This window comes from Argopecten irradians, chromosome 13 (genome assembly GCF_041381155.1).
Source record: "Argopecten irradians isolate NY chromosome 13, Ai_NY, whole genome shotgun sequence".
NCBI classification, from domain to species: domain Eukaryota; kingdom Metazoa; phylum Mollusca; class Bivalvia; order Pectinida; family Pectinidae; genus Argopecten; species Argopecten irradians.
In genome coordinates, this window is record NC_091146.1 from 19,993,850 (window position 1) to 20,008,372 (window position 14,523).

General features: G+C 34.2%; 1 protein-coding gene across 4 annotated transcripts in view; it reads right to left on the reverse strand.

Moving 5' to 3' along the window:
• Positions 1 to 9,656, reverse strand: part of LOC138305914 (uncharacterized) — a 145,749-nt gene extending 136,093 nt beyond the window's left edge. The window contains exon 1 of one of the 4 annotated variants that reach the window (XM_069246198.1): positions 9,561 to 9,656. In XM_069246198.1, the coding sequence (XP_069102299.1) occupies positions 9,561 to 9,635 (75 nt within the window). In that variant the 5' untranslated portion in view covers positions 9,636 to 9,656. Of the gene's footprint in view, positions 1 to 3,094; positions 3,117 to 9,560 lie in introns of those variants that run through there. The other 3 variants (XM_069246201.1, XM_069246200.1, XM_069246202.1) reach the window with 3 other exon arrangements.
• Positions 9,657 to 14,523: the final 4,867 nt, after the last annotated feature.

Sequence of the window (14,523 nt, forward strand, 5' to 3'; positions counted from 1 at the left end):
TTTCTTAAATTGTAACATAAAATTTCATTTTACAGTCACAAACTTTGCAATAAAAAAAAATCTTTGATCGGCTTTTCCTGTGACCGTCACATCAGTTATAGTACAAGTATAAGCCACGGACTATTATGACGTCACACGGTTTAGAGCTAGAAAATATGCATGATCGGGTGGTCAGAAAATTTGACCTCAATATCGGCGGTTTACAGGTTATTCCGGTACACGCGCGGCACGGAGAGGTTTCTACACGGTCTGATAAAGCCATTTCCAGCATAAACTGAAATTATTATTTTTGACTGCACAAATCCTTTAAGTCTCTGGTTTAAATACTTGTAGATGACTTGTGTGCACATTCTGAAGATTACTATACATAAAGTAACCACCCGTCCAGCTAATCCCGTACTTCCGTAAGATTTCAACCAATTTGCAACTCATAAAGAGATTATTTTTACGTCTACTAGCAACTTTCAATGTAATGTTCCCTTTCAATATCTTTGTCTATAAAGTGTATACAATTATTGTCGGCCATTTTCTCGCTTTGTACTCCTACTAGTGCCGCCTAAATACAATGAAATATAAGCACCCCGTAAGTCGAGCCTCGTAAGTCAGGGCGCATCACGATTCCGTTAACCTTCTCCACCGTGTATAGTGTCTAGTGTGAATTCCTGTCTAAACAGGATAATCACACTAGCAGACATGGCGAGAACCTGTAAGTGCTGTGACCTGTCACTCAGCGAGGGAGGGAGACAATGAAAGAAAGAGAAAGGAAGAATTAAATATGTAGAAAAATGTTAATCGCTAAGATGAATACAAGTATGTGTTACTTTTTACTACAGTCTTTAGAAAGAATGCATAAATCATTGAAAAAAAGTAAGACATCTACACGAAAGTTTTACCCTCGTTAAATATACATAATTATCCACCAGCCTCCGCATCCAGGTGAAATTGTACAGGGTTACGTTGTTCATCGCGATTCTCACAATTATGCTTTCGTCCCGTATTGCTTAACATTTTATAAGAAAACGAAAGTTCATGACAATGCTATTTAATAATTAAAAAAAAAATCAGAGAAACGTAGCAACAATCCCCAATCGCTGAAAATACGTTTTTGAAAATCACAGGTAGGTGTGTCGAGCGCCGTATGCAAGCATTGATAGTGATGAGCTGCGCTGCCTCGCATAGGGTCGATTACGTCACGCACCAAATATGTCTCGTTACCACAATACATGTCCTGACACCGAAATGCGGATATCAAGGTGTCCGGCAACTAATGACTCCGAGTGTCTTAAAAGGAGAACACACCTCATTTTATCGTGACACAAATTCTTTGATAGTAGAGTATAGTTTTCCTTTAGCTATATGACTCTATGTCATGGTACCATTTTTCAATAATCTTTGTTGAAGTTAAAAGTTAATGGCTTAAGTTAACAAGCCGATTCCAAACAGTACATACAAATTAATGGTAACGGCCTTCTAGCGTAGATAATAATACTTGACGAAAATAAAAGATCCACGACTGCTTGACCCGCGGGCAATTTTCACGGGCCGCTGCGCATGTTACATGTCCCTGCGCGGTAGCAAGTCGGATACAATGGATTTTGTTTTGACAGTGATTTTAGCATGAACTTGAATATATATTTCACTTTTCATAACGTAGACAAAACGTACAAAACAGTGTATTTAATTAAATAAATGCATGTCAGTTTGCATCATGCATATTGTAACTGTATTCAAGGGACGTGCATTTGATATTTATTTGTGTCTTCCCTGTATGATACGACATATCATATAGAATTACCGTCGGTATAGTAGATTTTGTAATGTTCATTTTGAATATATAGCACTTGTTCCAAAATATGCCTCAAATAATGTTGTGATATATATAAATCAGCCATTCAAGAAATGTACACAATTTCGTTAATCAAAACAGATTCCACAATATGCATAACTTCGACAAATAATTTTGTTAATCAGCCATTCAAGAAATGTACACAATTTCGTTAATCAAAACAGATTACGTACGTTATCAGAAACATATCTATATATTATATTTATAACGTAATAATCAATAAACTTGAAAAACACAATATGTTAAAAAACATCAAATCTTTGTACAGTGTAGTTAAACTATGACCGATTCCAAGGATTTAAACGTCCTTGCCGATTCCATCACAACCCTAATATGTAAGGAATTTTCAATAAAGTTATACAGTAAATGCAAACTTTGGAGAAAAAGAACTGTAAATATAGTAACTGAAAACTATATATATTCCATGCTCAGTTGCACAGCACATGCGATACGGTAGCGATACAGTGACAGCGATACCGCCAGTCGACTATATCTTGGGAGCCGTGCTCTCGTTATGGGTGAGTGGTCAACACACTAGCGAAGCTCGCCCGCCGGCTCACTGCGCTGTCGCCGTAGGGGGTCAATGAGAACAATAGGCAGTGGTATTTCCACGACAAAAATAACGCTTTCAAAAAAAAATAACGTTTCCAACGATACTCGTAACGTGGTCACGTAAATAATCACATGTTCTGTTGATGCTAACAAAGTTTCACATAAAAAATCACGTAACATTCTGACAATAAAATGGGAAACAAAATCATTAACAATCATTGCTGACACTAACACGTGAAATGAAATGAATAACAATGCAAAATAAATAATAACATCAGCCACTAAATCTAACATCATTTAAAAAAGACAAACGCATGCAAAGATAGAGATAACACAGCAGCAAAAGTATAACGTGTGCTAGAAAATAATAACATGCTTTTAGTTTAAGATAACTAAAATTTTGATAATAACAGTAAAACAGATATAACCAACATAAATATTTAAAAAATCACGAATATGGTTAAAATAACAGTTTAAGAACGAAAATTAACAGAACAGGGCTACCAGTGATAGCTGTACTACTTTTACTCTGAGTTGGTTCCCGTCGGCCGTGATGAGATATGTATGAAATATCTGCAGCGACTCTACACCTAGCCCAAACTTAATAACCTTATCAAAGGATAGAATAAAAACCAGGGACTCAATTACTTTTTGTACTTGCACCACTTCATACATACAACATATGCCCGTACGTACGTTTTGTAACCCTAATGGAACCTGGCCAGTTAGTTGGTCTCGGCCTTGACCCCAGCTTCCAATTGACTAATCATGTCTTCTTGTTTCTGTAAAATTTGTAACATGTGATATTCTATGATATACTGACCTTTCTCTTTACAACATAAACACGTACATTTTCTAACTGAGTTATGCCTATCATTTACTCAAAATTCTTTATTTGGGACTCTTTCCACTCTACAATTTTATGTAAGAACATATTCTGTATATAGTGGCTCGTATTCTACTGTACATGAAATTGTCTTATTTAACGTACTAGACGAATGGTAACCTTTTTTCCTATCTCAAAGTTATGAAACCCGTTTATGAACTGGTCCACAACCTGATTTTCAAGATAATAATGGTGAAGTTCAGAGTATGCTAAGAAGGCTGTCCTTCTATGATCATAACCGAAATCAGACGCGGTGTCGTCCTTCCCCTACTTATGTCCCCTAAACGTACACCCACATGCGCTAGTTTGTTCCTCAGGATTGAATCCTTTGTTTAGAACTGCTTTATTGAAGTATAAAGTATAATCAGAACTGCCTTACTGTAAGATTGCCTAATAGTTTCTGCGCTCTGCCCCTGAGATTAATATGTATTTACTGGGATTATTAATTAAACTGGCGGGTATTTCCTATCGAATCGCATATTTCATACACAGGCGCACAGGAGCACACTACGTCCCAAATTTTTTACCGAGAGGAAGATTGCATACAGCCAATTTCGTGTCAAAGGCGGGGAAGTTAATAGTTGGGTTAAGGAAGTTGTTGTTATATGATCCATTCTTGACAACCTTATTGGGCTTTTAGAATGGAAAGGTATTGTTTGTTTTGTATCTATACGTAAATATTACAACGGGGACGAAGATCTGCTCATTCAGCCTTTAAAGTATTGAAACCTTCAATCCTAGAGAAAACACAATCCTATTCTCCTAATGCTTCTGATGTTAATTCGGTCTTTAAAAATATGATTTGGGCAAATTTAGATTTTTTTTAAAAGATAATTTAACATCATAAATCTTTGGATTAATACTGTAATTGATTACATTCATAATGTTGAAGCAAACCTGCCCTAGGATACGCTGGTACCCAAGACGTAAACATATATCTATATATATATTTAAGTGTGTGGAATATAGTGTGTATAAAGTAATTTTCACTATTTGTTTTTAATTGTATTCAATTTTGTTGTTTTATTATATTCCATAATACGGAATTTTGGTCACGTCCTTGACGTTTCTTAGTCAATAGCGTCCAGACGGTCATGGTAATTTATCGGAAAAATATGAAATAAGACTTCAAGAGCATAACAGCCCTGGAATGCTGCAGCATATATGGCTTCTAAATGACACAAATCAATTGTTTGCCGGGAATTCTGTCTAGGTCGCAAGTCAGGTGGCCAACGGACGATCAAATATTCAAGTATTGTTGATTTAGATAAATCAAACGTCCTATAGAAATAAACGACCGTTAAGGGATAAAACAGCATCATTCCTAAAACGTGTTCCTGTACATTATATAAATTGTAAATCTGCTTTCTATATTTGTGTCTTATTTCCCATTCCAATTTGTAAAGAGGTGAACAACTACAAATTTGTCGTCTCTCTCGGTTCCGTTACGTTATATGTTCTTGGGTAGCTGTTGGACGGTTTTCATCATACTAAGGTAATGTGTACATTCACATTCATATACAGATATTCCTATTCGTTTTCTTTTTCGTAAAATCCATTCTCTCTAGGCTCTGTCAAACGTAATGCTAGGAGTGAACCTATCTTGAAATAATCAGAGGAACAAAATGATGAGCAGTATTGAAACAACTCTTACGTTTGAAATATGATTTTCAATATTTTTGTCGTGAAATAAAATAGGAAGCTCAAACTTTTCAATGGTAGTAATGGTGTAAAGTAAGTAACTTTTGTAACTGAAGAAAAATGCTAAAGCGTCTGCTCCTGTTTTTGATACCAAAAAAGGTCATTTGTCAGCGGTGGAGCATCTTTAACATCTGTTGCGACTCTACAAATTATAAAACTCGTTGGAATATTACAGCGTAAAAAGTAGAAAATACATACTTGTTGCTCGAGCATGATAACCACAAAAAACAAGAACGATTTTCTCATTACTTATGGGAAACTGTATCTAATCCGTTTCAGTGGAATTGTAAGTTTATAATTTGTATTATTTATGTAGTAATTTGATGTGTTTGTGTACCTCTCCGTCACCCCTCGATTTAGCATGAACGTCATTCATATCAGACAACTTATTTGGAAAATATTGCTTTAGCTAATTGGGTGTTTGATGAAATCAGAGAATTGTTTTAGTTACACAATCAGACACAGTGTTATACAATTTGATTCATGATAGTTCAAACTGATGATATCTCTCCAAACTATGCCATGACATTTATAACCAAAACAAACTAAATTGGGTAATTCAAGTCATACGAAAATTTAGTCTATCATCAGAGAACATGTAGTATTATTGGTATAGTTTTGAAATATTAAAATCTCCCAGACTGAATGTCTGGTGTCTCAGACATTGGTGTAGTACGTTTCCAGGGCAAATGTGTGCATGTGTATGAGTTGTCAACGACGTAACAGTCTGCTATCTAGATAGGTTCCTTGTTTATATACAATGTTGTACCGACATTTATGTTCCGTGTCGTATCTATTCTGACAAGCAGGTACACACATCAAAAATTCCATGTCTGCTTATAAAAGACGGCTGGAGCAAACTGCACCGCTCCATTTTGCCACGACATAAATTGTGTTTTATATTGATATATTAATATATATATGGTGTATACAATGTACATAAACATGTATATAAGAAAATAAAATGTCGACTACAATATTGGAAGTCCAGTCATCAGTCTACCTTATAGCCCCTAAAGACACAGTCAACTAAGTTTGAGAAATAACATTCAACTTTAAAATATTATACTGGCGCCGTGACGTGCGATGTGAACCTGGATTTCGCGGACTAGACCACTTTAAGTAGCTACGCCACTATTATGATCTTCAGTGCCGCATAATCAGTCACAAGAATACAGCAGCAGCAAACATGAGCCATTCCATTACAATGATCGCCAACAACACTATAATCATCACAATAACGTCCTTGAACCAAACTAATTAGACGGAAGATAGAAGAAAGAAAATGAACTGAACTATTATTCAATGTATATTCATGTATTGGAATTTAGTTTTTGGTAATGCATAATGTTTTTTTCCTAAACTTATATTCATGTATTTGTTTTAATTTAGTTTTTAATTTGGTGTTACTTTCTATTACAAATATTAGGTACATTGTACAAATAAGTTTGTTATTTTTCACATACACATAAAAAGATAATTATTCTATGCAAAACGTTATGTAGTAATTCAATGTGCTGAATATAATTTACTTTGTACACATGAGTTATTGATATTACCATACTGTTAATTTCATCTTTGTTATTTTTTTCTTAAGTTTACGGATTTTTGAAATTTTTGGCTAAAATAATATTTTGTTAATTTCATTTCTATTAATATATTCATGACTTGTGCTATTCATTTTATTATTTTCAGAGAAGGTTTCTTAACATACTTTTTGTTTTTAATTATTTTTTTCATTTACGTAAAAACATTTTTTACACAATATATTAAAACGTCTGGTTTGTTCTGCTGACATGGTTAACATGTAGTTTTAATATGTAAAATGGAACAACCAGTATGTCTGGGAGCAATTGGGTAGTGAGCCTTCTCGTTAAGGCCCATTGCCTCGATATAAATGACCTTTTACATTATATATATATTTCATTTGAGTAATTTTTATCTTTTTGGATAGAATTTATGTCATTTTTATAATATCCTTCTGCGGTTTTTAATTTTATGTTAGAGCTTCTATTTAGCACGCTATTTTTCTAGGTTAAAATTATTTAGATGATCATTCATGGTCTTCGAACTCCTGCACTCTCGCTCTCAATCTCATCCCTGTTGCTTTATTACTATAATGCACTCTCAGAATGAATGTTAGTTAGCTTGTTGTTTTTTTCATTATCTGGGTTAGTCTTTATTATACACCCATTTTGTTAAAATTTCATCAATGTACCTGTCGGTTTTATTCAGGCAGTTTGCAATATAAATTGTTATTTCTTTAATCTTTATTTTTTGCTATGTCTATCCAGTCTTCAAATTATCATAACCCAGTGAGCGTAACCCAAATTTGACATGTATTTAATATATGTATTTATAATATGATTATATCGTTTTTAATTGCATTAACGTTCATTTTCGACGTCCCTGGACCAATTGTTATTTTATCTGTATTGATATTTAATGTAGTCATATTGTGGTTGCTATGAACACATGGTGTAATATCTGTTTTGACCATATCATTTCCAATGTCTTAAGTAACAAGAAACATATCTATTCTTGATTTTGAAATTCCTCTTTTGAATGCGTATTAAAATTTTCTGGGGTTCCGAAGTTTCCAAATATCCACAAGTTGAAATGAATCAATTAAATGTTGCTTTTTTAACTTTTTAATTTAAATTTTAATACTGATATATGTGTGTGTGTGGGCATCATAGCTGTAAAAGACATTACCTTGGAGACACATGTGATCGCGGTAAGAACATTGTGTAGTGCTTCCTATATATTATAGTCAGGGAGAGTTACCTCCCGTAGTGGAAAAACGTGAGGGAAACCAGAAACAGTATGGCTAGCTTGGGCGTAATGCTGGAAGCAGAGACAAAGGAGAAGACACAATGTGTTGGAGCGAATAATACTATAGTTGGTTGTGCTCGGTGATAATCTGGACCAGAAGTCTACATACATATGTCAATAGTGACTGGTTCGTATCATGGTATGGTGGTAAAGTGACATAGAGGATTAAAGATGTGAGAGCGCTCATGCGGGACGCGTTGAATCGTGGACGATGCACGGAGATAAACTCGTGAACTGTAAAATCATAAGAGTCGTTGGTGCCCACCACATAGACCATACTATGATATTTACATATTTTTATGCTTATTAAATTTTTAAATGTATATCAAGGCCTTTAGTTTCACAGTTAAATCACTGTTACCCAAGAAAAGATTCCAGGAAAATGTAAATAAAATTCGTCAACATTGTGATAAGTTGGGGGCTCATCCAGGATGGATTTTTTTGGTAAAGTTTTGGCTTTACAATTATCATTGGGTAAAATGCTGAATTGTGTGAATAACATGGGTTGTTGGCACTGTACATATAAATGTACAATACGTACTGGGTTTAGTGACAGTATTTACATGTTCACTATAGAGGTAAACATAAACAAAGCAATGGTGCTGTCAGAGATACTGTAACTTGATGTAGGTAGGGTTATGTTAACACCTACACGGTCAGTATAGTGTGACTTAATATTGTAGTGTTACAGGAAATTCTTATTATCTGGTATCCAGTTCTATACCCGACTCAAGAAGAAAGAACAAAAAACATTTGTTAGGATGCCCCATCACCATATCCCTTAGATGGCTATTTTGATATTATAAGAAACCGGAATTGTTTTGGCGGTGTGGTCTGTACATAGATGAGCGATGATCTAACGTTAACACATATATTACAGGAGATGATGAATGTCTCTCCATTAGACTTTATTTACCGAAGACAAATCTAACAGGTGTCGAGAATGTAGTAATCGGAGACAATTCATTACCACCTGCCCAGTTGCAGTTGAATAATATGTAGACTAGAAAAATAAATCTCATCAATGATGAAGGCCACAGAGTCCATAATAGTATATATTTACATGCCATTAGATGATTGACCAACTACCTCGATGGACTATCTGGAACATTGGAACAATTCATTGAGTTTATAGAACAGAAATATCACGAAATCCACACCATTCATCGGAGGGAATTTAATGGAGAAAGTAAAGTATCAACATACAGCGTTGAATATCATTCGAGACAAATACGGGTTTACTTTCCTCTCACAATTGACAAAGACATCCAATTATTGAGTGTTCAACTATTACAACAATTCAAATCTTTTCTAAGTAAAAGTATTCAACCAAATTGTTACTATCAATGACAAGTCTATCAGTTATAGTTTCGGAAACACCAACGAATGATAACTGTAATGCAAGTTTATATATAATTAGATGGAGGCAAAATGGATATCGACTTGTAAAGAGCTGAGATCACCGAAATAGTACGCATATCTATTACTACCGGGAACAAATCAATAAAACATTAAACACTCAGTTCTCAATAACACACATAGCAATATGTATGAGCAGTTGTATCAAAAATCGCATAAACTGTCTATGGTGTTATAAACTAAACCAGCATATTTTTCATGTATATGTATACAAAAACTATTTAGATCCAGAACGTAATACCAAAACTTGTTTATTTGCTTTTATAACTGCGTCATTTTATTCCAGATTAAGAGATATACATTAATTGCGAAAATACTCACCGAATTAGGGTCTGCTCCATGGCTCAACAAAAGTTCCACAATTTCTCTATGACCATTCAAAGCTGCCCAATACATTGCAATACCCTGAAACAAAACATATCTGAGTTTACAATGGTGTACTTACTGTACAAATGTAGAAACTAAAACTGAACGTTTGATGTCTCTCAAAGTAAATATCTCGTTCGGCATTATTTTATTACAACTTAAGCCAACAATTAAGGATTGATTATCAATTTTGTTGCTTACCATAACTGATGAATAATGGTTAATCATTTGCAAATGAAGTGTGCCAATCCTTATATTAACGTTAACCAATCTAAAATTCCCTACATTGAAAAAAGTCGAATCTTATGTAATCGGTTTAACATTATTATACAAATTTGAAACAGTATTAATACTAGTTGCTTGTACAGCTGCGGAACAGCCACCAGTCAGTTCTTCTCGTTGCCAAGGCAACACAAAATATAATTCCGAAAAAATTTTATTCTTTGGACATTGTTAAGATTAAAATCGGCGATTTTTATTATATTTTTGTTTTATTTAATGTCTTGAATTGCATCATAAAAACATTCTTATGTCGCTTCCAATACAAAACTTACTGCCCAGTACTTGCAGTGCAGGGAATGTGAGATATAGTTGCTCGATTTAGCAGTGGTCCGGTTTCTAAGAAAAGACGATTGTTGAAAATGCCGAACAGTAGGTATCTTTGCATCATCAAACCGTTTAAAACTAAATTTCAATGATTGTCGAATGTAACTAAATATTGTATTCCGTCTGGTATATTTTGTTTTGCAGCTGGTTTTTAAATATGTATTATGTGATACCCAATCTCTGTGTCTATGGCATGCGATGCAGATTGGAGACAGATATACTTGAAATGTTTGCGTTTTTCAACGACAATCCATTGCCATGGGCTTTGACACCCACGGAATCGTTTCGGTGTTAATAGACGTTTGGCCTAACGTCAATGAATTCAGTGTGTTTATAATATATCTGTCATTGAATATATCGTTTCTTCTTGTGTATGTCACCGTGTGTATATTTTACTCTTCATATCCATGCACGTATTCGAGTTCAATTATGCCTGCTTATATGCGTGGTGGACCTCACTGCGTTGAGTATGTTCAGCATTTTCACGGGGGCTTGAGCCTATGTCAGCGTTTCATCGAAGTAATTTACTATGCCTTGTCTTTTACAATTAGTTACGCAGTACTTGCAATTTCTAATATATCGTAATTAAGCATTTCTGTTCTTAATGTACAACGATAAGTATAGGCATCATCGTAGAATGCTCATTCAAAACTGAAGCGGCGTAAACCTAGGTCACAATGTAAACAATGTCAAAATGTATTCTCACGCCGGTCAGAGGTCAGAGCGTGACCACGCATCTTCATTGAGAAAATAAGAGATCGGAGTTAACTACATGTAGTTTCACTGAGGCGGATCGAAGTGAAAATGTAAATATTAAGACACATAAACACTCATCATCTGAAGATAAATCACTTTACAAGTATGGCACTAGCTATACCTAATCAATGTAATTGTTATTTATGGATGACGCTGCATTTCTACTTCTGGTGGGATGGTGCAACTTCTTTAGACATATCCTGATATACATAAGTGATATTTTAAGCTACACTCCGATGACCTAAACGCAATATCGACATTCATAATGTTGAAGCAAACCTGCCCTAGGATACGCTGGTACCCAAGACGTAAACATATATCTATATATATATTTAAGTGTGTGGAATATAGTGTGTATAAAGTAATTTTCACTATTTGTTTTTAATTGTATTGTTTGTTGTTTTATTATATTCCAAAATCCGGATTTTTGGTCACGTCCTTGACGTTTCTTAGTCAATAGCGTCCAGACGGTCATGGTAATTGATCGGAAAAATATGAAATAAGACTTCAAGAGCATAACAGCCCTGGAATGCTGCAGTATATATGGCTTCTAAATGACACAAATCAATTGTTTGCCGGGAATTTTGTCTAGGTCGCAAGTCAGGTGGCCAACGGACGATCAAATATTCAAGTATTGTTGATTTAGATAAATCAAACGTCCTATAGAAATAAACGACCGTTAAGGGATAAAACAGCATCATTCCTAAAACGCGTTCCTGTACATTATATAAATTGTAAATCTGCTTTCTATATTTGTGTCTTATTTCCCATTCCAATTTGTAAAGAGGTGAACAACTACAAATTTGTCGTCTCTCGGTTCAGTTACGTTATATGTTCTTGGGTAGCTGTTGGACGGTTTTCATCATACTAAGGTAATGTGTACATTCACATTCATATACAGATATTCCTATTCGTTTTCTATTTTCGTAAAATCCATTCTCTCTAGGCTCTGTCAAACGTAATGCTAGGAGTGAACCTATCTTGAAATAATCAGAGGAACAAAATGATGAGCAGTATTGAAACAACTCTTACGTTTGAAATATGATTTTCAATATTTTTGTCGTGAAATAAAATAGGAAGCTCAAACTTTTCAATGGTAGTAATGGTGTAAAGTAAGTAACTTTTGTAACTGAAGAAAAATGCTAAAGCGTCTGCTCCTGTTTTTGATACCAAAAAAGGTCATTTGTCAGCGGTGGAGCATCTTTAACATCTGTTGCGACTCTACAAATTATAAAACTCGTTGGAATATTACAGCGTAAAAGTAGAAAATACATACTTGTTGCTCGAGCATGATAACCACAAAAAACAAGAACGATTTTCTCATTACTTATGGGAAACTGTATCTAATCCGTTTCAGTGGAATTGTAAGTTTATAATTTGTATTATTTATGTAGTAATTTGATGTGTTTGTGTACCTCTCCGTCACCCCTCGATTTAGCATAAACGTCATACATATCAGACAACTTATTTGGAAGATATTGCTTTAGCTAATTGAGTGTTTAATGAAATTAGAGAATTGTTTTAGTTACACAATCAGACACAGTGTTATAAAATTTGATTCATTATAGTTCAAACTGATGATATCTCTCCAAACTATGCCATGAACATTTATAACCAAAACAAACTAAATTGGGTAATTCAAGTCATACGAAAACTTTAGTCTATCATCAGAGAACATGTAGTATTATTGGTATAGTTTGGAAATATTAAAATCTCCCAGACTGAATGTCTGGTGTCTCAGACATTCGTGTAGTACGTTTCCAGGGCAAATGTGTACATGTGTGTGAGTTGTCAACGACGTAACAGTCTGGTTTCCAGATAGGTTCCTCGTTTATATATAATGTAGTACCGACATTCATGTTCCGTGTCGTATCTATTCTGACAAACAGGTACACATCAGCAAATTCCATGTCTGCTTATAAAAGACGGCTGGAGCAAACTGCACCGCTCCATTTTGCCACGACATAAATTGTGTTTTATATTGATATATTAATATATATATATGGTGTATACAATGTACATAAACATGTATATAAGAAATAAAATGTCGACTACAATATTGGAAGTCCAGTCATCAGTCTACCTTATAGCCCCTAAAGACACAGTCAACTAACTTTGAGAAATAACATTCAACTTTAAAATATTATACTGGCGCCGTGACGTGCGATGTGAACCTGGATTTCGCGGACGAGACCACTTCACGTAGCTACGCCACTATTATGATCTTCAGTGCCACATCATCAGTCACAAGAATACAGCAGCAGCAAACATGAGCCATTCCATTACAACGATCGCCAACAACACTATAATCACCACAATAACGTCCCTGAACCAACCACTAATTAGACGGAATATAGAAGAAAGAAAATGAACTGAACTATTATTCAATGTATATTCTTGTATTGGAATTTAGTTTTTGGTAATGCATAATGTTTTTTTCCTAAACTTATATTTATGTATTTGTTTTAATTTAGTTTTTAATTCGGTGTTACTTTCTACTACAAATATTAGGTACATTGTACAAATAAGTTTGTTATTTTTACATACGCATAAAAAATGATAATTATTCTATGCGAAACGTTATGTAGTAATTCAGTGTGCTAAATATAATTTACTTTTTACGCTTGAGTTATTGATATTACCATACTGTTAATTTCATCTTTATTATTTTTTCCTAAGTTTACGAATTTTTGAAATTTTTGGCTAAAATAATATTTTGTTAATTTCATTTCTAATAATATGTTCATGACTTGTGCCGTTCATTTAATCAATCGCAGAGAAAGTTCCTTAACATGCTGTTTGTTTGAAATTATTCTTTTAATTTACACAAATACATTTTTTACACATATTAAAACGTCAGGTTTGTTCTACTGTCAAGATTAACATGCAGTTTTAAAATGTGAAATGGGACAACCAGTAGGTCTGAGAACAATAGGGTGGTGAACCTTCTCATTAAGGCCCGTTGTCTCGATATTAATGACATTTTACGTTATATATATAGATATATATAACTAAAAAAAAATTATGTCCATGTGATGGTTTCCATGACGTCATGTTTTACAAATAAAAGAATTTAAACCCCCGAAGACCTGCAAGAGCCGTGAAAGCGCTTGGGCGAAAAAAAAGTTTTATAATTGTGTTTTCTTTTTATGTATATATATATTTATCTTTTTGGATAGCAAATTATGAATTTTTTATAATATCCTTCTGCGGTTTAAATTTCATGTCGGAGCTTTTATTTAGCACGATGTTTTTCTAGGTTTAAATTATTTAGTTGATCTTCCATGCTCTTCGAGCTCCTGCACTATCGCTCTCATCCCTATTGCTTTATTACTTAAATGCTCTCTCAGAATGTTAGTTAGCCTGTTGATTATTTTCATTATCTGGGTTAGTCTTTGTTAATACACCCGATTCTTTTCTCAATCTCATCAATATACCGGCCGGTCTTATTCAGGCACTTTGCAATATAGATTGTTATTTATAAAATGATTGAAGTCACGATCGTAGAATGCAACAAACTCTAAAAGCTACTAAACTATCACTGTGGGCAAATTTG